The 27,102-nt window shown below is 39.3% G+C and overlaps 1 protein-coding gene across 7 annotated transcripts in view; it reads right to left on the reverse strand.

The window, feature by feature from the left end:
* Positions 1–26,298, reverse strand: part of AFAP1 (actin filament associated protein 1) — a 231,522-nt gene extending 205,224 nt beyond the window's left edge. For 3 of the 7 annotated variants that reach the window (XM_074274085.1, XM_074274082.1, XM_074274078.1), the window contains exon 1: positions 26,188–26,298. Coding sequence is in view for 4 of the 7 variants with exons in the window: in XM_074274080.1 (XP_074130181.1) it covers positions 25,604–25,640 (37 nt within the window). In the remaining 3 variants the exon portion in view is untranslated. Of the gene's footprint in view, positions 1–25,603; positions 25,736–26,187 lie in introns of those variants that run through there. The other 4 variants (XM_074274083.1, XM_074274077.1, XM_074274080.1 and 1 more) reach the window with 3 other exon arrangements.
* Positions 26,299–27,102: the final 804 nt, after the last annotated feature.

Consider the following 27,102-nt stretch of genomic DNA (forward strand, 5'->3'; position numbering starts at 1 on the left):
AAACTTAAATGATTCCTTGACCATTTACACCTAGTTAGACCTAACAAGTATCATATTTAGTACCAAATTATTAGAGGGAAAAAGGCAATTTAGGCAGCCAGATTAGGAACCTATGTGACTAAGGATGGTGGGGGACCCTGGGAGTCCAAGCAAATCAAACCACCACTTCCCTTAGAGCTTGATGAAGACTTGAATCTAAGAGTCATGGGAATAAGGTTGTCCCTCAGACTATGGTTCTGCTTCCAACCCAAGGGCCACAGCTACACAGTGAAGGGAATAATCACTGTGAAGATGGGACAAACTTTCCTGATCAATGGCAACACCTACTGCCACCAAGTAAGCCCAAGAGCTTGGGAATGGCAGTAACACCCCCCCAGATGTCTATCCTTCCAGCCTAGCCCCAGGACCTATTATATCCTAAGAAGCAACCCTCACAAAGATGTGGCCTGGCAACTACTTCTGTGGGTGCTGCAACCACAGCTTCTGAAGAGACAGAAAATTCTTGCCACCCCAGTTTTTGGCACTGTCAGATAGTTCATCATCTGAAAGTGATTTGATTTTATCAAATTTTATCAAATGCATCAAATACTACTGAGTTTAAGAAATCAATGTACAGATAGATTTACAGCAGCTCTTTTCAGGGGAGACAAAAACTAGAAACCTTAAGGGGATTTTCAATTGGGGAATAGCTAAACAAATAGTGGCATATGGATGTAATGGAATATTATTATGCCATTAAGAATGATAAAATGGACAGTTTCAGAGGAGACTGGGAAGATGTCAGACATCTGTGAACTATGATGTAGGGGAAGCAAACAGAACTCACCAAACAATCTTCATAATGATCACAACATTACAGGGGAAAAATTCACAACTCTAAACAATAATATAGAACAGAAACCACAGGTCCAAAAGGTCATTCACCTCTTGAGAGGTGATAAATTTAAAACTTAGAAAGAGACCTACATCTCCAAATATGGCTATTGCAGGAATCTTTTTCAGCAAACTATGCAGCCTTAGACTAAGAGATTTATTTGGTTTTGTTCAACTAGGTAGTAGAGGAGAGAAAGATTAAAATTTTTTCAATGGTTTTTAACTGAAAAAAGAAAAATAGTACTTTAAAAAGAAAAAAGACTGGATTATTATCCTTTAAGAAGTCTACAATCCAATATTTTATTCCCATTTGGTATATATAACCACCATATAAGGCAAAAAAGGCAAGAATGTTAATATTATCATGTATCCCTCAGAAATAATAAACCTAGTAAATAGCAGAGCTGGGTGCTCAAACCCAAGGCTTTGATTCAGTTTCCTGATCTATAAACGAACAGGTTAGAGTGGAGGTCCCACCAACTTCCAACTGCTAAATCTTATGTCCCTTCCCATCATACCTCACTGTCTCTCAGACATCGAGGTCCCACAAAAGGGGCGTCTTAGTAGAAAAATCACATATGAAATGGCCTAAAACACAAAACACTGGAACATAACACCCACAGGAGGTGCCAGATGCCATAAACACTTGCCTGGTTATGAAAGCTTCCTTTCATGTCTTTGATACTGGAGATACCCAAGCAAAACTTAATGAAAGAGAAAAGCATACCCACCGTAAGTGTCTGAGCCAAAAAATAAAAACTCAAAGCTCTTATGTAAATATTTACATGCTTGTGATAACCTCCAGGTTCCAGCCATGCTGCTGCCTATAGAACCTATTTTCCTACTTTGTTGGCAATTTCTTTTTCTGGTTTTCCTTCTAAGCAAATTCCTATTCCATGCTGCCCCTCCCTGTCTCTTCATCACAGAGTCAAAAATAAAACAAAGAACTGGACCAGAAGTCAGGATACCTCATTTTAACTCTTCCACAACTCCCTAAGTGAATTTGGTCAGTTATAGGGTTTTTCTGGGCTTGATCTTCCTCTTCCATAAATAATCTCCAAGTCACATCCAACTCTTTGTTCTAAAGCCCCTACCAGTTCAGGTGGTATCTATTTATGCTCTAACTTCCTTCTAGTTCTGAAATTCTCCATGTTCTAATGCTCCCTCCAGCTCAGGCAATCTCTGTTCTATGTTCGAAAATGATCCCTTCTAGCTCTGGAATTCTCCATACTCCATGTTGAAGGCCTCTTTTATTTCTGGTATTCTCTGTTCTCTGTTCTAGGATGGTCCTTTCCAACTCTGGTATTCTCCATTCTATGCTTTACGATTTCTTCCAGGTCAAATGAACGGATGTCCATCAATTGGAGAATGGTTGGGTAAATTGTGGTATATGAATGTTATGGAATATTATTGTTCTATAAGAAATGACCAACAGGAGGAATACAGAGAGGCCTGGAGAGACTTACATCAACTGATGCTGAGTGAAACGAGCAGAACTAGGGGATCATTATACACTTCAACAATGATACTGTACGAGGATGTATTCTAATGGAAGTGGATATCTTCAACATAGAGAAGAGCTAATCCAATTCCAATTGATCAATGATGGACAGAATCAGCTACACCTAGAAAAAGAACACTGGGAAATGAGTGTAAACTGTTAACATTTTTTTTCTTCCCAGATTATTTTTAGCTTCCAAATCCAATTCTTCCTTTGCAACAACAACAACAACAACAAAATTCAGTTCTGCACATATATATTGTACCTAGGATATACTATAAGATATTTAATATGTATGGGAATGCATGCCATCTAGGGGAGGGGGTGGAGGGAAGGAGGGGAAAAATCAGAACAGAAGGGAGTACAAGGGATAATGTTGTAAAAAATTACCTATGGATATGTACTGTCAAAAAATGTTATAATTATAAAATTAATTTTAAAAAATAAAAAAATTTTCTTCCAGGTCTAACATTCTTTCTGTTCTAAGGTCCTTGCCAGCTCTGGCATTCCCCTTCCAGCTCCAAAAAGTCTCTTAGTTCATTATTCAATTTTCATTTCAAGTCTTCTCCTGGGTGGAATTGGAATAAAAGACTCTGAGCCTTGAAAAAAATAATTTCAGGCATCAGGGAGCAAAGTGTGGGAAGTATTTTGGTAGTTTTTTGGGGAGAGGAGGGAGAACTCCTCAAGTACCCAGAAATCCCATACTGATGTGCAGCTCTGTAAGATCAGCTCCAGTGACAATAGCATCCTCATTCTCAGGAGTCATGCTAGTCATTAAACTCATCCCTATGTTATATAGCACTTGACAATTTGCAAAAATCTTTCTTTAGAACAATCTAGAGAGGGAGGTAAGGTGTAATTTTACTGATTAAAGAAATAGGTGCTTGGGGAGCCTCCCTCCCTCCACTAATGCATACTGGCAGCTCTAAATTTCCCTAAGTTCTAGCTGTTAGAGTCCATTGGGGCAATGAAAGATTAAGTGGCTTGTTTACTGTCATATAGCAAGTATGTTTCAAAAGCAGAAATCAAAGCCAGGTTTCCCTGGGTTCAATATCTCTATTAACTACACTGCTACTATTTGTTTCAGTTAGAATATTATTATCCTCATTTTTCACCTCAGACAAGTAAAGCAATTTGCCTGCAGCTGACAGAGATGGGAAATGACAAGACCAGGGCATGAGCTTGGAGTCTTCCAACTCAAAGCCAGTGCTCTTTCCTCTATACCAGCTTGACCAAGAAGGCAAAAATTCAAGTGGTCAGACAGATACATCATATACTTTTCCAGAAATAAAGAAGTTAATGGAGAAGCAACAGAAAAGTGTTGAAGCATGGCTGGAACTCACTGGGCAGCCTGAAGAGAAGCATTTATTTTTCCTGCAAGAATCATAAAATCTGGCATACCTCCCTGAAATATAGCCAGGACTACAGCAAACACACAATACAAATCCTCCATTTCCTCTCTTGTCCTGGTCCCCCCAGATGGGGAGATCAGGAAATTCTCCAGATGTTGCTACATCTTTTATTCATCATCTCCAAAGTGACTCTCTTGCCTCATCAACCTCCCATCTTGGTACAAAATCTCTTCATAGAGCGCCTCTTGAGAAGCTGATTCAAAGATTATAAATTCCTTCATGCCTATCCTTGTCCCAGCCATGCCACAAGGAAGCAGTGGGGCTCTGTAGAAAGCACACTGGGCTGAAGCACAAATCATTCCTCTTCTACTTACTAGCCAAAGTCAAAGTTCCGTCACTTCTCTGTCGAGGTGTCTCAAGTTTCTAGAGCACTTACTCTCTGTATAGCCATATATCATATGATTGAAATGGCTTCTTCCAACAAATCTTAAATCCAATGACTTTTTCTCGGTCGGTTCTCTTCCTGACCTCCTGTGGCAGATCACTGTGAACCACTTGGTCTTATCCTTTTAGAGAGCTTTTACTCCTTCAGATTTCATGGCATCGCTCTGACCTGGTTCTCCTCTCCCTTGGCAGATCACTTCTTCTTAATCTCCCTAGAGTGTAAAAACAACTATCTCCCACTCCCTACTAATGGATTTCCTCCAAGGCTCTATTCTCCTTCCTCTTTTCTAAGAATGATCCCCTCAGCTCCCACCGGATCATTTAGCACCTCTATGCAGATGACTCCCAGATCTACACAGTGAGTCAATAGCCATATACTTGAGTATATTGTGCACTAGATTTAGAGAGCTAAGAGCTGCAGGTCTAGGTCCACAAACCCGACAGCCTGATGAACATTACCACCTGGATGTCCCCTGGGCAACTCAAACGGATTAAGTCCAAAGCATACTTTGGTATCTGATTATCTCCCCTGAAGTCTAGTCCTAAATTTCCTATTTCCATCAAGGTCACTAAAGTTTAAACATGGGATCATTCTCTATTCTTCATTCTCCATCACCACCAAAATCAGTCAGTTGTCATGTGATTTCTTCAACACCCTAAATCCATACTCTGGTTCCAACCTACATCTCTGGATTACTGCAATATGGCCTAACCAGTCTCTCTGCTTCCTCACTCTCTCCTCTCTAGTCCTTTCCCAGAGAACTATAATAAATACCACAAATTGATATTTCAAAGTTCCAGGCCTGACCAGGCCATTCTCTTGTTTGAGAAGCTTCAATGGCTCCCCATAGTATCAAGGATCAAATACAAAATTTTGTTTGGATTTTTATAATTTTTATTTTGAATTGATATTACATGACTGCCTCCTCACACACACTATGGATTCACCCAACTAGCCTACCCACTAGTCTGTGCACACAATATTCTATCCACTGCACCAATTCCTTTGTATGAGCAGGCCTCCGTTTCCACAATGCTCTCCTTCCTCTCCTACATATCTTGTATTTCTAACTTATTTCAAGGCTCAAACCATACCTCTTACACAGAGCCTTTTCTCATCTCTACTCAAACTGTTGGGATCCTATTCCCACAAGTCTCCTCTCCCATCATAAAATACTTTGTTTACTTATACATACATATCTAGTTTCCCCCAGTAGAAAGCAAGCTTCTTGAGAGCAAGGACTATTTCCCTTTTGTTTCACACCCCGCATAGTGTCTAATTTACTAAATGCTTTTGCAAATGAAATAAAATACATCAATTAAAAATTCATTGTTCAGAGCTTGTGGTGTTGCAAAACTGAAGGTAGGGGAATGAATCATTTTTAAAGATTTTCTCCTATACCCTACATTCATGGGAGCAGTTGGAAAGGAGAGAGCCAGGTTGCAGTTCCCCAGGGAGTACTCAGAAGAGTCAGGAATTAGCTTTTCAGGAGTGTAGCTCTCAGCGGTGTGGGCAAGTATCCATCCTGGGAGTCTATAAAAGCCTGTTTGGGAAATTGGCAGGCAAGCAAAGAGAGTGTGGGTAGATGAGTGTGGAGAGGGAGAGCTTGAGCCCCCAGCAATGCATCTGGGGAGTGAGACAGATTAGTGGTGAATGGAGAGTCTCCAACCATGGAGAACTCACCACTTCTTCCTGCAGCAGCCCATTCTAGTGTTAGCTCCAATTATTAGGAAGTATTTCCTTAAACAGAAACAACTCTCCCCAACCCATCACCATCACCATTTCCACCAGCTGGCCCTCCTTCTGCCACCTGGGTCCAAGTAGAAGTAATCAAATATCCTTCTTCCACAAGAATGATTACAATACTATATAGGCCAGAAGTATCAAATATGCTGCCAGAGACCACTGCAAATGAGATTAAAATGCAATTGGGACATATATAACAAAATAAATAAAGATACAATAAAACACAGATAATGTTGCACTTTAAAACTAAATCAATATGCTGCCCATAGAGAACCTTCTATCTTCGTAGCACTATTTCTATTTGAGCTTAAATTAACACCATGGCTTTAGATTATCAGTTTTCTTTCCTGTTTATATTGTTTTGTCTTCTCAGCTAGAACATAAAAGTTCTCTGAAGGCAAGTTAAGTGTTATACTTCTTTGTATCACTCATAGCAACTAACATGGTATCTTGTATATAAAGAAGATGTAAACTTTCAAAGCAGGAAAGGACTTGAGAGAGAATCTAATTCATATTCTCAAATAGCAGATAAGAAAACTGAGGTTCTGAGAGAAAACAGTTCATAGTTGGGGGAAAAAACTAGGTCTCTGCACTCTTTGTTCAGTGTTCTTTTATTCTCTTCCACATTACGACAGTCAAATTCTGTATTTTGATAGAACTCCCAAACCATTTCATATATAGTGATCATTCTCTGGTCTAAAATGATAATCTTTGCATTGGCAATAGTCCCCATTGGATTGTAACCCTGACCCTCAGAAAGTACAAAAGGCCACATATGACCTCTCACTCCTTTTCTTGAATATTGTGGAATGTTATGTGTGCCATAAGACATGATAGTCATTGTTAGTAGGTCTTGATGAACTTTTATTCTGTTCCAAGGGAAGACTAAGGTGGGAAGGGAAAGGTTATACCTGGAAATACTCGAGATGTTGAAAAAAGGCATAAGTATAAATTTATTTTCAACATATTCAAATAGCATAAAAAATAAATTATAAATGTAATAGGCAGCTAGACAGCACCGTACATAATAAACACTAAATTTGAAGTCAGGAAGTCCTGAGTTCAAATCCCATCTTAGACACTTGCCAGGTGTGTGACTCTGGGCAAGTCACTTAATATGCTTGAGCCTGTTTCTTCATCTATGAAATAACAGAACAGGGTTGTTATGAGGAAATAACAAATGAAATAACACATAGAGCACTTTGCACTGCATATAAATTCTGACTATTATTATTAATGATAACAATTGGAAAAAATAAACAAAAGTAACACATGAACCAATAGGTGGAAAAACCCAACAGAAACTAAAGTGAAAGGAGGTTAGATGAACAATAAAAACTCAAATTGTGACTTACACTACCAATATTATATGTCAATAGACTTTTCCATTTCAAATCCTTGGGTAACTAATAGGATAGAAACTATTAAAAAAAAATATATATATACATAATAGTCCCTAAAATGTTCATGCTTGAGAGATTTTTAATCTGTAAGGCTTATTTAAACATTTATTTCTAAGAACTTAAAATTTCAAAATAACAAACCCCTTTCACTGGCCAACATTGATTCTGGAAAACAAAATTCACTTCAGTGTTCTCAGCAGAAACATAGAAGACCATAGCAGCAGAACATTTCCTACTCAGATTTTTGTCAACCTTGCTTAAATATTTTTCTTTGTTACATAAGAATTCAATTGGGAATGGGAAATGGTTTTATCAATAAATTGATGTAAAAAAAAAAGGTATCAGTAAAAACTCGTATGAATATCTTTGTCCAAAATTGTTCAGTGGCACCCTATTTCAATCCAAGTAAAGTTCAAATACTCTTAACGTCGCACTGAAGCTCCCTATCACCCACAACCATCTAGCAATATCCTACCTTTCCAGTTTTAGACTAATAAGAATTCCCCTACTAAATACCCTAACAAGTCAGCTAAAATAAACTACCTTCCATCCCCATTATATATGGGGGATCTTTCTCACTGCTGCTCAAACCCTTTTCCCGGTATTTGGCCTGTCTTCTCTCCCATTCTTCATCCACAATTTAAAAGACAATATAAACACTACCTGCTCCAGGAAGCCCCCATCAACAGTAATTAACAAACTTCCCCTCTACAGATCTTCCAGTTTTATTCTACTTTCTAATAGTCTATTTAATATATAATACTGTGGATTGTTTGTGGGCATCTATCTTAATCTATTCCTAGATCATGAGCTTAAACAGAATAAAAATTGTCTTGTTTAAACTTACTATCTCCCCTAGCAACTAACAAGCAGTATTCTGCAAATTCACTCAACTCTGACAAATGAATACACTCAAGTAATTGAAAAACACTTTTAACATATGATCTCTAAATAAGTGAACAACCTAGAGTCTTTTGGGGTTGAATTTATAATTTAGTGTGTAAGGTTCTTTAACTGGGGACATATTCTTCTCTGGCCAGTGAATGAGATCAATGGCCTAATGGAGTTATTATTATATTGAGCTTATATGATGAACAATGCAAAAGAGCAGTTTTGTGATTTAAGGTTGTGCATTGCCAAACCCACACCTACCTGTAGTAACAAGTTTCGAAACATCAGGTCCTCCAGAGTCTGATTTGAGGAGGAAGAACCCCACAAAAATCATTGCCAGGTAATGTGGGCTCTATCTCAGATTGTCACTAATTTCCTGTGATGACTTACATCATTGTTCTTCCCAAACCTGTGCAGTACCCTCAGGATAGAATTGGCAATCTTTTGATGGGGGAGGAGGGAACCCTGAAACTCTGACATTTTGTATTCTATAATCAGATTATTTTTCCTTGATGGAAGAAAACATTAGGTCTCTAAAACATATCTAAGCTTTTTCATGTTATTAAAATTGAAGATAATAAAACTTTCTTAATTTAAAAATTGAAAATTTCATTTGCTTTGGGATAATCAGCTTCATTTGTAACTACACAGAAATGGCCTCTTAAATTGCAAATTTCTGGATGGTTTTACCAAAAAAATGATGATAAATCCAAAAATGTAGAATTTGTAAGGAAAGGAAACCAGCTGGGCTAAAGGAAATTAGCTAGCTTAATCTGGGCTAACACAAGCTATAAAAAGAAGTGGCTCACAAGTATGAGACCAAAATATCATGATTAGGGGCACATGATTTCTGCTAGTAAAAGACATTTTCTAAAAAGTAACTTTTTTTCCTATTACAAAAGGCTTCAAAGACATTATTCTAAAAAACCAACCAGTGTATGTAAATTTTCCTATCTTGTAGGGCATGAATTATACTACCTACATCCAAACATGCTATATTTGCCTATAGTAGGCAATTAATCCAGAAGACTTGGTTCAAATCCTATCTCAGATACTAACTGTGTTGATGTAAACTGTCCCCCTGATCTTTAGGGGTGAAAGGTTGAAAAGGCCCTGATGTAAACTGTATCCCCTTTAATCTTTGGGGGAAGGGTGGTCTTGGGTCTAAACTCTCCCTGCCTTTGGAAGGGGTCCCTCCCTCCTGTTCATAGAACTCCCAGATAAGTAATCTCATTCAATTCAATTGGAGATCTTGGCCTGGGGCATGGTCAAGAAACTCCATAAAATCAAAAGCTGTATGCCCAGACTTTTGCAAAAGTCCTAACAGGAGTTTGCCCCCTAAGAAACTGTTTTCTTAGTGTAATAAACCCATTCTTGCCATAAACTTTGAACCTGTATTCATTAGGGTTTGTGATTTTTTTTGCAAAGCCTGCAGACTGACCAGGGGATCCTATTGCTGTTAGGGGATCTCTCAACCCTCATTTCTCACACCTCAACAGTGACCCTGGGAAAATGATATAAACTCTCAGTGCCTTGGTTTTCTCACTTGGAAAATGGGCTTAATGACCTCTAAACTTCATCCTAAATGAATAATCCCAAGAATGTAGATGGTTACTAAATTTTAACCACTGAGGGAAAGGAAAGAACATGATGAATGTGTGTTCAGTCATGTCTGACTTTCCATGACCCAATCTGGGGTTTTCTTGGTGAAGATACTGGAGTGGCTTGCCATTTTCTTCTCCAGTCTATTTTATAAGTAAGGAAACTGAAGCAGACAGAGTTATGTGACTTGCCCAAAATCACACAACTAGTAAGAGTCTGAAGCCATGTTTGAATTCAGTTCTTCCTGATTCCAGGCCCAGCATTTTATCTCCTGTACTCCTAACTTCTCAGTCCTATAAATAGCTGAAGATAGATGGCATATTACCCTTAAGCCTTCCCAATGTTAAACACTCTCAGCTCCTGCAAACTTCACACGTCATGGCTTTGAGAACCCTCACCATACAGATCATAATGCATCTTGTCAGCTTTTATGAGTCCATGGCCCCACTCTCCCAGGCCTGCCTCCTGATATACAACTCAGGTACGCACAAGATTAAAAGTGCAACCAGATCTATTCAGAACTAGAACTATTCTGGGCTAAACTGCTGAAGCTTCCAGAAAGCCTGATGATAATTCTACCTTCCTTATCCTGAGTAGGTTTTCCTGGATAATTTTTAGAGAATTCCCTTCCATTTTGCTCCTGGTTCATGTTCCCTGACTCATCACCCCACCAGCTAGGTGACAGTTGCCACAGCAGGCCCTCTGTCTAAAAACCCTATGTCAACTTTGGCCCCCAGAGACAGTATTTAGGGTATAACCCACTGTTTCTCCAGGCCAACAGCCAGCACGATGCCCCATGGGATGGTGAGGGTGAAGAAGGCCACATGTGACTCTATCCCTGTCTGAATTGCTGTTCATCTGTTCAGCCCTCCTGGGCTGAACTTGTGTATAACAATAAACCATTCCAATCCATTCTTATAATGCTACAAGTCATTCACCAGAACTCCACCCAAAATATGCAGGACACCTGAAAAAGCAATACCCAGAAATGCACAAAATACTATGATTTCTGGGGGCAGAGTACAGCTGGATTAGACACTGTCTGTATAAGAGCAGCCTAATAGTGAATACTTTCTCTACATATTTTACATCCAATTGACTTGCATGATCTTAGACACTGTACTGGTTAGAAACTTTAGATTCTATCTGGTAGGCAAATGGGGAACCATGGAAGGAGGTATAAGTATTACTGTAATAAATTAGGAAAATGAATCTAACAGTCTGCATGGGATGGCCTGGAGAGGGATGGGTAGGAAACAAGAAGACAATAAGGAGATCAAGTCCAAGAGAGAAATGAGAAGGTCCGTTGGTCAACCACATCATTTCCATTGAAAAAGGGCAGGGCTATAGAATTGTGTACAACCTTAAGGTGCTACAGAAATTTGAATTCATATTGTTATGGAGTCCTCATTAATTCAGGCAAAAACCACATGGCAGAGTGGAAAAGCATTAAATCTGGAGTCCTAGGGCTTTAATTTGTATGAACATGGGCAGGTCTCAGTTTCCTTTAAGTGACTAGAGAATAAGGATAATTAAAATATAAAGATAACTCCCAAACTTCATCTTAGACTGTAGGTTAATCTTTTTGGAAATTCTACCTTTTTAGCAGAGAAGGTAACCATTAATAGAATCCACTGCTTGTTTAAATTTCTTCTCTTTCCTTGATCACCCAATGATGGAAATAATAAACAATGAAATGTTACAAAGAGGAAAAGCAAAGGAAGGATAATCAAGAAGTGGCCAAGGAAAAAGAGAAAAGAATATCCCCGAACTAAATTATAAAATACATGCTCCCCAGTCAATAGGAAGAAAGTGGAGTTTTTGTTGGTTTTTTTTTTTTTTAAATATATATCATCAGATAATCAATCTAAGAATAGAACAAACCTCACTGGACATCAAATGCAATGCCTTCTTATGACTGATGAGGAAATTAAGGGTTGAGGAAGTTAAATGATTTGTCCAAGCTCATGAGTCATCTGCAGAGTTGCTATCTGCACATAGATCTTCTGAATCCATAACCAAATTCCTTTCTACTCTACCAAAACAAAAACAAATAAAAATGCCCTTCCATTTCAAAGACATTTATCTTTGACCTAGTTTCCTAATGACCCAGTTTACCTAATGAAGCAAATATTTAAGTTTTCACCTGGAAAGTTTCATCCAATATATTTTCATTTCTTTTTAAGTATATGTAACTGTCATTTACATTATAGTATTGTAGATCTGGTAAGGACCTTTGAGAGAATCTTGTCCAATTCCCTTTTTACAAAGAAGGAAACTAAGAACTACATAGGAAAAGTGACTCTCTCAAAGTCACAGAATAAGTAAAGTCAGAACTAATCATAGATTGATTGCAATTTATCTCACATAAACTCTCAGGGTTAAAAAGTTATTTAGAAATGATCATGAATCCCCTTCCCATACCATTCAGGATAAATGGCCACCCAGCCATCTCTTGAAGACTTTCCCAGAAAGGAACTTCACCAATTCACCAGGAAGCCCATTTTAACTTTTTTGCCCAATATCTCTTGTTAGGAAGCATCAAAGAAATTTAGGATGAAAAAATAAACTGAAAAACTGGATAGATACTATATGTGAAATTATTCATTATTTTATAATTCTAGGTAATAAGTTCATTCTATACCTATATATACATTCATACATATCATTTTAAATTACTCTCTATGGCATTATCTTTAATATCCCTAATACAGGGACAAGAAAGACTAAACTCACTGGGTGTGTCAGCACCATGGCTAGTGAAAATGGACAATATCACTATATCTAAAGAGTGGAGATGTGGTCAAACAGATTTTTTTTTTTTAACCTAGGAAAAAGTTAAGTGAGTTGCCCTTTAGTCAATTTGATTCACTGGGCTCATTTCAGCCTCCAGGGTGCAGCAAGAGCAGAGCAACATCATGTGGCTCTTTAGAACACAAGGCATTTCTTTATTTCTCCTCCTATAATAACCAGTTAGAAAAGAACCAAGAAAACAGTTGGGTTGTGTCTGTGGCTTCCTCACCTTTCTTGGTAATTAGTGGTCAATTTTCTAGTCCAGATGAATCCATGAAAAAGCCATTCTGGCAAATTTAAGCTGTTTCTGATAAGACAATTAGCTGAAATACTGCATATTTGAGAACCTAAAAGAACCCTTTCAGCTTTCCTGAAAGACATACCAAACCAATTCAGTAGGGAAGCTTAATTTTAATGAGAAGGAAAGAAAAAATAGAGGGTTTATTCTACTGGTGAACCTTTTCACTAATCCTCAAAGTTTGTAATCACACCATTATTTTTTTTTCATATTTCTATGTAATGAATCATGGATCTGACCTTCCTCCAGATTCACTAAACTGTAAAAACAGGAGAATCATACCTTCACCTTGTGAAGATGATGATTTAAACTCAATCCAACTTGTTTCAGAGATGAATGGAAAGAGACAGGGTCTCATTTTTTCAATGGGACGCAAATTTTCTTAAGATAATACTTAAATTGTAAAATGTTTCTTAAACAAAATACAGTATATAAGCCAAAACTCAAAGGATCTATGACCTACTCAGTGTGGGTACTCCTTCTAATGCTGCAAATTGAAATATATTAGTTTGCCCATCCTAGGCAATCTCTGTCCTACTGTAAACTGAGGAATTTACCCAACATTGTAGGAACCTTTCTCTTTTTCTCAAATATTCAGATCAAGGAATAATTGATTGATAAAGCACTAATGTCCTATGCTATGGATGCTATTTGTGAAACATATATGCGTGTGTGCGTGTATCTGTCACGTGTGTGAATATGTGTGTATGAGGACAGGGGAATAATAAGTTGAGAAGAAGAATAAAAGTATAAAAATAAAAAGCCCTTGAGGGATAAAATGAGATAAGGAAATACAGTGGCAACAAGAAAGAGAAAGCTAACAGGAAGAATAGCAAAGGAAGGAGGTTAACAGAGCAAGGAAAGAGATTGTGTTCAGATCTGCATGACTTTCTTGAAATTCCAGTAATAATTCAGAGCTGCTATTATTCCCCCCCCAGGGTAGAGAAACAATGAGTTACCCCCATAGTATCATAAGGTATAACAGGGACTAGTTTCGTCTCAAAACCACCATACATGCCTTTGGATAGAGCTGAAATCCCATGCAAGTTACAGCAGTTTCTGTGGCAGCTGAAGATTTTCAGATAACAGCTCAGCCTTAACCACAATATAGGAGGGACTTTTTTAAAAGACTTCCAATAGGTATTTTAAGTGGCTTTGAAGATGAATGTTTGTCAGAATAGTTTATTAAGCAGCCACTGTGTTTATAGCACTGAACTAGGCACTTAGAAAGCCAATGGAATTGTAAGATGCTTCTAAAACAAAAACACATTATATATACCAAAACCCCAATGGATCTATGATCTTAAGGAGAGAATATAAATAAGGTAGACATAAATAAAAAGACAAGTGTCCATAAATATATTGGAGAGAAAGAAGACCTGGATCTTGCTTCACATATTTTCTAGTTGTGTGACCTTGAGAATAAGTCACAACTTCTCCCTGCCTCACCTGTAAAATGAGGAAAATAGTGTTTATCTCATACTGATTATTGTACAGTTCAACTGGAATCAAAGGGTTATAAAATCATAGGTTGGGTCTGAAATGGAACCTAGAGGTTATCTAGTTGAAACACTTTGAGGGATGATTTCATAATGCCAGACTTACCCAAAATCACATGTAAGACCCCTTCCAATCTAATGTTCCAAATCTGGCATTCTAAATTTAAGGTGACCTTCTGACTTTTAAATGCCTGCTATGGATGTCCATGTCTTTCTCTGCTTACTCAACATACTGTCCCCAAAATGGAATCCTGGGTGTAGCCTTTCACATAAAACAGATCAATTCAACTTTTCTAAGTGTCATCAATGTTATAACTCAATTAGGAAGATTTTAACTATTTTTGGAATCATCAAGACCTGGTTCAACTACAGAATGACTTTATGAATCAGAGAAGCTCATTTTCTGTCAATTCCCCCAGTCAATTCTGTAGTTTGCCCAAGAGTTATTGTTCAAAGAAGAGTGATTACATGGGAGTTCAATGAGATAATAAGTCTGGATTTCAAAAAAAGAAGAATGCCCACCATATAGGTAAAAAGAATCACACCACCGAAAATTTGCTTAGCAGGTGAAAAAAATGGCAGTAAGAATTTGGAAAAGAATGAAACTGACAGATTTTCAAAGATGGAGTTCAACAGGGCCAGCTCCATCCTAACTATAACAAAGGCCCCTTTCAATTTGCTTAATTAAGGGAGGAAAAAATTCTAGGAATTAAAAAATATTAAACACAGAAGTGTTATTTGATCATAATAACATCAAACAAAAATTTGGATTTCCCTCCTCCTGATTGATTATTGGCAATCTCTGTTTTAAAAAGAGGAAGTTTTAATTCTTTAAAATTCTAAGCAGAACATCATTTCAATCTCATGCTATCTGCTTTTAGAAAGGGAAAAGCAATTAACTTTTAAGTAACAGTATCAAATAAAGTTAATAGAAAGCATGTGCAACCATTAAAAGAGCTGCTGACTAGTTGTTTTCTCAAGCAAAAGATGCATTCATTTCTTACACTGGCAATTTAGCTAAATATAATAGGTCCATTGAGAAGATGTGGCTTCAGGCTTTAAATGACTTAACACTCTAGAAAAGGTTTGAGCAAGAGCTTTCTCAGCTGTATCCTCTTCCAAAAGTAAACTGGTCTATACACATAAAGTGAAGAATTCTCTGATCAATGGTTAGGGAATGCTAACAGTTCTCAGTCTGTCCTTTAAAGCCCTGCACAAATTTTAACCTACCCTCCCTTTCTGATCTTTCCACATCATTCCCATTTTTATTGCCTCCATGCATTTGTGGGAATCATCCTATGTGCCTCCTATACACCACTTCCACCTTATTCTAGTTTTCTAGTTTCCAGTTCTAGTTTCCCAATTCAGATGTCACTTCCTCACTGTGCTTCCTTGACTCCTCCAGCTGATAAAGCAGTCTCTCTTTTCAAATTTGGTTAGATCTGTTTTGCCCACATGATTGCATTATACTTAGATATAGGGACATTCTTCTCCATTAGACTGTAAATTGGGAAAATATATGACAATTTATCACTAGCACTCATTGTACATGAGAAAATGATCTTTTCTTTTGTCTTTTTGGGATGGGAAGAGAAAATAAGTGCTTGTTAATTGGGAAAAAAATTTGTTAAGAAGGTTAGAACTAGAATAAGCTTTAGAGATAGATGATCTAGTCTAGCCCCTCATTTTATGGATCAGGAAAGTGGAGTCGGAGTCATGTATTGTATTAAGGGCCATCCAACCCTAAACAGTGACTGGGTAAAGGACAGGTGGCTTATTGGAGGTACAAAAAAAAAAAAAAAAAGAAAAAGAAAAAAGAAAGAAAGAAAGAAAGAAAAACTGTTAATAGCCTGACAAGCTGATTACAGATGGGATTGTAATTCAGGTAGAGCTGATTAAATAACCTCTGGGGTCCTTTGCAAAAATGAGATTCTATGATCCTACTTTTATTTCTTTCAATAATATTGTATTTTCCCAAATACATGTAAAGATAGTTTTTAATATTTATTTTTGTAAAACTTTGTGTTTTGAAATTTTTCTCCTTCCTTCCCTTGCCCCCCTCCCCAAAACAGCAAGCAATCTGATATAGAGTTAAAAATCGATAATGTGTTAAAAATAGGTTAAAATGCCATCATTTTAAATATATTTCCATATTTGTCAAATAGTGCAAGAAAAATAAGACCAAAATTAAAAACAAAAACAAGAGAAAGGAAACAAACAAAAAGATGAAAATAATAGGCTTTGATCCTCATTCAGTCTCCATAATTCTCTTTCTGGATGTGATGGACATTTTCCATTCCACCTACTTTTAAAATCATTAAATCTGAGTAGGCAGAATCTCATACTTAGAGACTGACACACTCTCTCTCTCTCTCTCTCTCTCTCTCTCTCTCTCTCTCTCTCTCTCTCTCTCTCTCTCTCTCTCTCTCTCTCTCTCTCTCTCTCTCCCCCCCCCCCCAAGATTTTCACCTTCTCCCAGGATACCTTGACACACTGGAGAAGCCTCTAAGCTCTCTTTTCCTAATATGTGACTCCCTCCTGCAGAATAAGACCCCCCCCCATTCATGCTTCAACTCATTCACATCTAGATATTCCCTCCAGAATCTTCCTCACTTACTAATTTCCCTTATCCTTCCTTTCCCTGCTTCCAATTCCTTTTTATGTGATGTCTTCCCTCATTGGAATGTAAGCTCCCTAAGGATTGGAAAAATCTTGTATTCGAATCACCAGTACTAAGCAAATTGGCTAGCACCAGATAAATCCATCAGTCTAGCTTATCTATTTATCTATTGTATGTCTCTGCCTAGGTAGAGATCACTTGCTCCAACATTACATGAACAGGAATCTCTTCAACAGGAATCTAACCAGAGATCTTTCAATCTGCTTGAAAGCCCTTAAGGGATAGCCCACTCTCTCCAGAGACAGCCTATCCTATTTCTGGTGGTTGCTAATTGTTTGAACAATTTTCACAGCATATTCAGAGCCTCTCAGAAGGCATCTAGCTCAACTAACAGCTGAGCAAGAAAGAATCATCTCTACAGGAGAGATTTTTTTCCTTGTAACAAAGTAAAATCTGCTACCCTGTAACATTCACCCCTGTTCTTATTTCTGTTCTAGTTGTCCCCACTGGTAAAGCAAAAAGCATTCCTTCAAGTCAAAGCAAGCCATCAGAATGCTGGCCACAGTATCAAACCTCTGGGCCAGGGCCCCAAAGAAGAAACATGATGAAAGAAAGAGTTCTGGGCTCACACCCCCAATGAGGTCAGAGACAAGGGAAGGGCCCCTTATATACGAATATAAATATAAAGGCATTTTTTGTGCTAACAAAAAGTGAAAGTAGAGAGGATGCCCATTACCTACTGGGCAAATTGTGCTACAAGAATGCAACAGAGTAGAAAGAATAAATATGAAGTGTTGTTGTTGTTTTTTAATTTGAGAAGATAAAACTGATATAGATCAAGCAAAACCAGGAGAATAATTTATACAACGGCTAGAATAATATGAACAACATTGAAAAAATAATGGGAAATCTGATCAATGCAGCTACCAATTCCAAGATAGGATGGTAAAGGAGACTGATCATTTTTCATCAGAGAAGTGGGGAAGGGAAAGGAGAGCATTAAAAGTACAAAATGGGTAAAGGGTCCATGGGGCAGAATGAGGAATACATAGTCATACATGCCTAATGGGTTTTGCTTTCCTTAAATGTGCATCTTTTTAGTTGCAAAGAATGGTTAGGAAGACATGAGGAAGTGACTGAAATGACTACAATTATTTAAAAGGGCTACTTCAATTTAAAAAAAAAAAAAGAGTTCTAATTTTCTTTTTTTTTTTGGGGGGGGGGGAACCTGGATTTAAATACTGGCTCTGCTTCTTATATAGCCTTAGGAAGATCCCTTTCCCACCCCCACCCCCTTAAGCCTCTGTTTTCTTCTCTGCAAAATGAAAGGGCTGGTCTATATAACTTTGAGATTCTTTTGAATGTAGACCTGTGACCCTATGATTTTTACTCACTTTTAAATAGTATGACCGAACATTAAATCAGAAAATAATGAAGTACCAGAATGAATAAATTTTATTCTAAATTTTCTGCCCTAGACACAATCTGGACAATTATAAAGCATCCCTTCCTTTAATGTGAAGGAGATATCATATAGCCAAAGTGGGAGATCTACGAAGCACCTCCTCCCACCAAAATCCCCCTTTCATGGGGCCCCACCTCCACACTTCCTTTTCAAATGTGGTACAGCTGAAAAGTCAAAGGAACTCTATCTCCCCAACAGTAAAGGATTCTCTCCCAGAGCCATTTCAAGGGACAATTTTATAAAACCATAATGGTACCTTTACATATCCAACTGGATTTCCAACATGTAATACAGCTCCCTATACAACGCGGTCCAACCCTGGGAGAATCTCAGAAATGCACAGACAGCTATTGGCAAAGTTCTCTCACTAAGATTTATGGAACATGGTTACTTACAGTGGTATGTATGGTAGAAAAAAGCACCTGGCTTCCACTCAAAAAACTGAGCAGTATATTAGAAAGAACTCTAGATTTAAAGACAGAAGACCTAGTTCAAATCCAAATTCTGCTCATTATCTGCATTACTTTCCCATTTTTGCCTTTTTTTTTTTATCTCCAGTGATTTTATCTCCAGTGATCTCCAGTGTCTGTCACATAGAAATAACAATACATCCTTGTTGACTGACAGGATCTTTAAAATAAAGGGATTAGACTTTAAATGATCTTGTGTGTACTTTTCCAGCTCCAACATTCATTATCTGTAATCCAACCTGTAGAGATTTAACTCAGAATCAAAATTCAGAAGCATTATTCACCATTATGTGCCTGAATTGCGGGCTTTTCCCTCATGAATCTTTAATCCTTATTGCCACTAAAATAGTTAACAATAACAGGGAAAAAACCTGCTCCTTATACATAGTATGGATTGGCTTTAAGAAACTTCATACCATGCAATTAATAGCCCTCCCCCCCAGAAAGAGACATTTCACAATAATATCATTTATACATTTTGACTTAATCACACAAAGCCTATTGTATAACATTATTTACCACATTGCCTGGGAGTGAAAATCTGATGGCTGGTCTGAACTAGCTTTTGGGTTCCAAGGGAATTAAGTCCCCTGGAAATGGGTCTCTTTACTGAGCCTATCTTGCTTATTTTAAGTACACAAATTTTATTTTATTCCTATGAAGCTAACGGTACCATGTAACAACTTTCTCCCAAAGTGACATGCTTCTATGCTTCTAAAAATAAAAGGGTTATACTTCTTTGATAGATAGATATTAAACTATAGACTAGAAAAACCAAAGAGAGGAAAGGTGTACTTCTAGTATAAATGAATATCCATTACAAATTATCTGGTTTTCATTTACATCCAATCAGAAAGAAACCCTCTATAAACAGGGTACCGCCAAAAGCACTTCCCAAAATTCCATTAGCTTGCAAAATTCTCAAAGTAGTGTATTTTAGAGCTTGGAACATGATCGGGCTCATCACTGGCAAGTGACCCTAGGGAGACCCATGGAACACTTTTGACTAAAAGATCTGGGCCAAAATCCTATCTGGAGAAAAAGCTGCCTCATTTGATAGAATACAGGCTTGCTTGATGAAGTTCATGCTGGGCAAAAAATAGGACCTCCTATGATCCCTACCTGTTCTAGGATACAGATCCATGTAGTCTCCCATGTTTAAAATTAACCTACTCCTTAGAAACAAGAAGTTGGAGAAATGTTAACTGAATTAACTGAGTGCCTAAATCTAAGTGGTAAATCTAAACTGAGTGCCAAGATCTAATTTATAATCAGCTAATTTAAATAATAAGAGATTTCTATATCACCTAGGCTAATCTTTCAAAATAGATTTTAGAAATTTAGGTTCTAATCCTTACTCTACTAATAACTGTGGATTTTTTTAAATACTTTTCCATTATTAAATTTCAAATTTCCTAATGCTGAGTATGAATTCCCCCTGACCCCTATTTTGCACTCCCTTTTTCTGATGATGTTGTTTTTCAGTCATGTCCAACTCTTCATGACCCCATGGACCATAGAATGTCATTACTGTCTATGAGGTTTTCTTGGCAAGGATACTGTAAGCATGTGCCATTTCCTTCTCCAGGGGATTAAGGCAGCATTTAAATGACTTGCCCAGGGTCACATAGCCAATAAGAGTCTGAGGCTGGATTTTAGGTCTTCTGATTAGTACTCTATCCATTTGGCCAGCAGCTGACACTAAGACTAAAAAATGCTATCTTAGAGAAGTGTGCCAGAGATGTACGATTAACTCAGTCAACAAGAATTTATTAAGCACCTACTATTTATTAGGGACTATGCTAGATTCTATGAAAAGAAAAGAAAAAATAAATAAATAATCTCTGCCCTCAAAGAGTTTCTTTCTCTCAAAGGAAGCAACATGTACATATTATATATAAATGCAAAATAAATATAAGCGTACAGAGGGAGAAGAATCAGGAAGCACTTCATGTAAAATGTGACATTTCTGGGCTATTGCCCATTTTATGTCAAGCTCATAGATAAGAGTTTGGATTATTTGCTTTTCAAATTTGCATTTAACTTAGAGGTAGATGGACAATGATCACTGGCTGACAGAATCAGGATCCAAAAAAATTCTTGCCAAGACTGACTTTAAGAAGCCAATAAGATAAAATTTTAGAGGTACTAAGATATAAAGTCTTGCACTTAGATTTTTTACAAATCAGTTTTTCTGAAAAATGTCTAGAGCTTCTAGAAACCTGAAACCTCAATACAAATCCAAAATATTCTACAGCAGCCAAATAAACAAATTCAAAGGCAGAGGAATAGATTCTGGTTCTAAAGAGGTAACAACCCCTTTATAACTTGATCACATCATGATTACAGTATTGTGTTAAATTCTAAGTGGCTCATTTTAGGAAGAACATTGATAATATGAAGAAAGTCTAAAGAAAGGCAACCATAATGCTGAAGAATCTCAAGTCAAAGGATGTTTATTCCAGTGAGAAAAAAACTGAGGAGACATGAGAGTTGTTTTCAGATAAAGGACTGTCATAAATAACAAGGATTCAGCTTCTTACAGCTGGTCTCAAAGAATCTCAAGTTACAGAAAGTTACCAAAAAAAAAAATTTTAAGCTTGATGTAAAGATAAAACAAGTATTAACTTGGAACCATCCCATAGGATAATAGACAGCCTCGGTTGATAATGGGTTCCCCTTCAGTGGAGGTCTTCTAAAGAAAAGAAAAAAAAAGACTGGATGTTCAGATCATTTATTTTTATTTTTTGGTTAGGCAATTGGGGTTAAATGACTTGCCCATGATCATATAAGCTAGTAACTGTAAAGTGTCTAAGGCTGGATTTGAACTTAATATTTAACATTTGAACTGAAAAGCATACAGTCTAAACTTTTATCCGTGTCCTTGACATAAACTGGGCAATAGCCTAGAATTGTATCACATTTTACATGAAGTTTTTCCTGATTCTTCTCCTTCAATTTTCTTATATTTATATATTATGCATAATATGCACATGTTGCAGATGCTCTATCCACAGTGCCATCTAGCTAGCCCACCGGTCAGAATTTGTAAGGGAAATCCCTTTTCAAAATTGAAGTAGGTGCCTCTGGAGTTCTGTGATTAAGACTTCTTCCTTTTAGAAACAATTAGGTATTTCTCTTCATAAGGGGTAAGGAATTTAAATAGAAAGAAGCCCAGTTCTGAGTTTAAAGAGAGTTTAAATATACCTCTGCAACCTATGTGACCTTGGCCAAATCAATCACCTTCTCAGGGATTCAGTTTCCTTCTTTAAAAAATGTGAAGCTTTTATTTACAAAGGAATTGATCCATGAAAATTATCACATAAAACTGACCATATTTACAGTGGAAAAAGTGGAGGACCAAGAAAAGCAAATATCTCAGGGATTCAGTTTCCTCCTTTGAAAAATGTGGAGGTTATATTTACAAAAGGATTGGTTGATCAATGAAAAATATTACAGGAAAACGACTATATTTTACAGAAGAAAAAATGAAGGATCAAGAAAGGGAATTAACTTTTCTAAAGGCACATAAATCTTACAGTGAGCGACAAATGTCAAATTTGAAATTAGGTCCTGTGACACAAAATGTTATGAGCAGGCCGTCTAGATGGCCTTCGAGGCTATAGATACGGCTCTAAATTTAGACAAGTATATAAACTATACCTTCCCTGATTAGCCTCTCCAAATATTCCTTTATTCTTAGTCCTGGCCCACAGCTTATATTTACATGTTAAATAGTCTTGAATTTCTTCATATGGTTTGTACAACTGATTCAACTAGAGAAATCCATCCATTGTCTCTCCTCCTCCCCCCATTAGCATTCCTTTCATGTAAGGACCCTGTTTCCTACTTCCTTTGTTCTCCCTCCTCTCACCTCTCCCTCCTTCCAATCTCCCAGCACCTAGTCTTGAGCAGTACACACAGTTAACACCCAATAACTGTTTCTCCAGTTAAGTCGTAGTATTAAAATGACTCAGTTATCTATTTCCAACTTGAACCTCTAGCTGAAATTTCCCTATTTCTAATTGCAACTGGCCTTCTTGTCAGAACCTTAAACTCACCATGTACAAAAATCAGAACTCATTCTTGCACTTTAAACTGGTTTCCCTCATTTCTGTTACTGGAACCTCTATTCCCCCAGTCACCTAGACTTTGAAACCTGAATCTTTCTTTTCAGTCTTCCTTGTCTGCCTCCTCACACTGTCACCAAATCCTACAAACTCCACTCGGAAAACATCTCACATCTGTTCTACTATCCATCTTCTGAACCACTCTGCTGGTCCAAAACCTCACTAATTATTGGGTGGAAAAGTCCAAGTGATATGCTGCCTTTACTCTCTTCTCCAATCCAGTCCCACCTACTACTACACAGCCAGATCAGTGTCTCTAAAGTACAGATCTGACATGACTTCACTGATCAAACATTCACAGGCTTGCCACAGCCCACCAAATTAAAGTCCAAATTCCTTAGGCTGATATTCACATTCATGTAGTACAATCTGCCTTCAATCTACCTTTTTAGCAATCTTTTTCACTATTCAAAAATCAGATCGAAGGACTAAGGTGTAATAATAGAGATTTGGTGTTTAACTCCAGTCTCTGACATGTAACTGGAAGAGTGACCCCTGCACATTACTCAACCTCTCAGTTCCCCTATCTGCATTCCTTACCAAGAGACTCTCTACATCCAGGTCTGCAAAAATAAACTCACATCATTTGCTCCAACCAGCTATGCTCCAACCAAACTTTACCCCCAAAAATCTGGTAGACACCTTGCCACCTCCCTAAACTTGATCTCATTATTGTCTACAGCCCAGCTTCTCAAATTATCGCTGGAGACCCCTAAGGAATTTATACACCTATTTTATTATATATTATATTATATATTATTATATACCTATAAGTCCCCGATCACGTAAAAATTTCACAGGCAAAAAAGAGTCATGAGTAGAAAAAGTTTAAGAAGCTGTTCAAAAGTAAATAGAATCTTCTCCCTCCCACAACCTCAATCTCCACCTAAAGTAACAGCCTCTAAATTAGGAGATCACCAAGCCAACTCAACAAAACCAGATTTTCAATCTCCTTAGGAAAGGAAAAGTGTTCTTTTCTTATCTATGAACATTTTACACAGACAGTAAAAGTCTTATCTTTTCTCCCTCTCTTTCCCCATCTCCCCCCCCCCCCACTCCCCTTTAGGGTGATTGTAAGCTTCCGGAAGGTAAGAACTGAGCTTTATCTTTATAGCTCCCAAAGCATCTGGAAGACTAGGTTAAGCACTTTAAATTCTTAATATATGCCAATCTTCCTTCTACCCAGCCCTCATCCCCAATCTTTGTCCAATGAAATCTCAGCCTTTCTTTCAAGGCCCACCCTCCAAACTAACCACCCTTCCCAGAAGCTTTCCAAAATAGTCCCCTCAGCTATTACAAGTGCTCTCCCTTCCGAATCGTCCAGTGCTCTGGCCTTCCTAATCTGATTTATAATCCAATGATTCCCAGACTAGTTTTCCTTATTAGATTGTAAACACCCAGAGAGCACAAATCCTGTCAGTTATAGAAAAAGGAAGCCCGGAGATCATTCAACACAAAAGCCATGCTAAACTCGAAGAAACTGGGTCCCTGAGAAAGGAAGTAACTCATCCAGTCATAAAGTATTAAGTAGTGGAGCTAAAATTCAAACCCAAGCTTTCTGACACATCTTTCCATCCTCTGTCCCACTTCCAGCTCCAAACCCTACCTCCCACAGTGTTTAACAGTGACTTTCGTATATTTAATATGTTTTAAAATTGACTGAATGAATGACTCTTGATGAACTGTCAATTCCCTCCAAGATCTCAAAAGTGAACAAAATGGGACAGCCCATCAGGTGCCGTTAGGTTTTCCGGCCAAACCCTCCGAGTTCAGTAAATTCAGTTTGCAGCGCTCCGGTTGCCTTAGGCTTGAGGCTCAAACAAATACAATATACAGTTTCCAAAAGCCCGACTGGTTAGAAAGTTTTAGCCCCACTAGGGTGGGGGAGGAGGGAAATGGCCTTTCAAAATTAAAAGTGGATGCGGGTTGGGGCGGGTTATCTTCCCCACCCCCCTTAAATCTAACGGAAGAAATCAAAATACGTCGGAGCTAAGGGGCTCTAGCCCTACCAATAGCGCTCGGCTCTCCAGTCCAAAGCTCGGCGTTAAACAGGAAATGTACGAAGCCAGGGGGGCTGTCTTCGGGAACAGAGAGGAGAGGAACGGTGCAGGTCCTCTCGCTGCTCTCGCCCTGCCAGCCGGCTCTCAGTTCAGACCCCAGGAAAGGAACAAGCAAACCTCTTGAGTTCAATCCCCCTAGTGCTACAGAGGAATAAACTGAGGTTCCTAGTGAGGGGAGGGGGAAGAACTTGCCCAAGATCGAGAACTATGAATGGTACAGACTCACTGGAACCCTCATCTCCAGCTTCCCAGGCCGGCGCTCGCTGTCGGTGGTAGGGACCACGGGCAGAGCACCGATGGGCAGGAGACTAGCGGCCTTTACTGAGGGAGGTCCAACCTCCTCCCAGGACCAGCGGGTCGGCGAAGTCCACCTTCCCCGCCCCCAACACACGCGCGCGCGCACACACACACACACACACACACACACACACACACACACGTTGACATAGACGCACACGCATGCACTCCACCATGAGGGCAGAAACTGCCCATCCGTTGCTTGACGGATAGTCATGTCATCTTCCCAGATTTTTCCATGTGCAGCTTCGGGACAAGGGAGAGGGCCGGGAGATCCCCGGGCAGGGGGCGTCGGTGGAGAGAGAAAGAAAGACCTTTTTAAACGCCCTTCCTTCTCCTTTGTTTTCCGGTTGTCCGGTTTACCGGGAACTTCTAGTTAATGACACTTCGCTGGAGGCCCTGAGGCAAACCCGGCTCTCAGGAGCAAGTTCTTTTTTTCCCTTCTTCTTTTTGCTATTAAAAAAAAAAAAAGAAAAAAGGCAACCCCGGTTCTCTCTGGAGCCAGCTCCCCAGCTCGCGCCCCGGAGCGCGCGCGCACACCGTACAACGCACACGCACACGCACCCACATCCACATCCACACACCCTGTCCCGGTTAAGGCAAACTGTTCGAGTCCGAGGAGCGGGGTGTTTCCCAGCGGGAGCCGTCAGGACAGGGGCCAGAGGCGAGCCCGATGGAGTGAGCCCACCCGACTGGGAGGGCAGGGCTGTGCTGGGCAGGAGAGGGAGTCCAGAACGCTTACCTCAGCAGCCCCGCGCCCTTTCCGCAGGTAGCCAGCGGAGCCCCAGCGATTCCGATTTCCTAGGACTCAGCCGCCGCAACAATGGGGAGGAGGGAAGGGGAGGGGAGGGGGCGGGAGTGCCGGGAGCCTCTGGGCTGGCCAGGCCTCAGAGGAGGAGGAGAGAGAAAGGAGGAGGAGGAGCTGGCGGCTGCCGGGGCGGGAGGGGTGGGATGGGGGGATCTTGAAGAGAGGGACAGGAGTGGGAGGGGAGGGCAGAAAGCAGGAGGAGAGGGAGTTGGGAGATGGAGAGCAAAGGAAAGGAGGTGGGGGCGAGAAAGAGAGGAAAGGAAGGGGTGGGGGAGGGGAAAAGTGAAGAAGGGAAGGGTGGGAGAGAGAAAAGGAGGAGGGGAAGGAGGAAGGGGGCGGAAGAGAAAAAAGAGGAGGAGAAAAAGGAAAGGGGAAAGAGGGAGGGAAAGGAGAGGAAAAAGAAATCTGCGCAGGCGCGTTCTCTCCGCAGCTTTCTCTTGCGGGGGCCCCCCAGCTCCGGCCCCCTAATGGATCGTTTGCGGCGCTGCGGGTCCGGTCGAATAAGGACAGCCCAGAGGACCAATGGGACCCTCGACGGTGGGCACTACTTAGGAGAAGTCGGGGAGGGGCCAGGATGGAACAAAGGAGGGATGTCCTGGGATGGAGGGTTAGGGGACAGGTTAACTCTCCCCCCTGTCCCCCTAACACACCCACACATGCACGCTACCTCAACTTCCAGGGGGCAGCCAGCCAGCTGTTCGGCCGCCTGTCCCACAGATCCCCAGGAAAAGCTTCCAGCCAAGGTTCTGCTTCCTAGCTCTTCAGCTGTGTCCCAGGGGCAGAAGTCAGCACCCGAGCTCACGGAGGAAGAGAGAGTTCACGGTGATGGCTCTGGCTGGAGTTAACCTC

The sequence above is a fragment of the Sminthopsis crassicaudata genome, chromosome 6, assembly GCF_048593235.1.
Source record: "Sminthopsis crassicaudata isolate SCR6 chromosome 6, ASM4859323v1, whole genome shotgun sequence".
Lineage (NCBI taxonomy): Eukaryota > Metazoa > Chordata > Mammalia > Dasyuromorphia > Dasyuridae > Sminthopsis > Sminthopsis crassicaudata.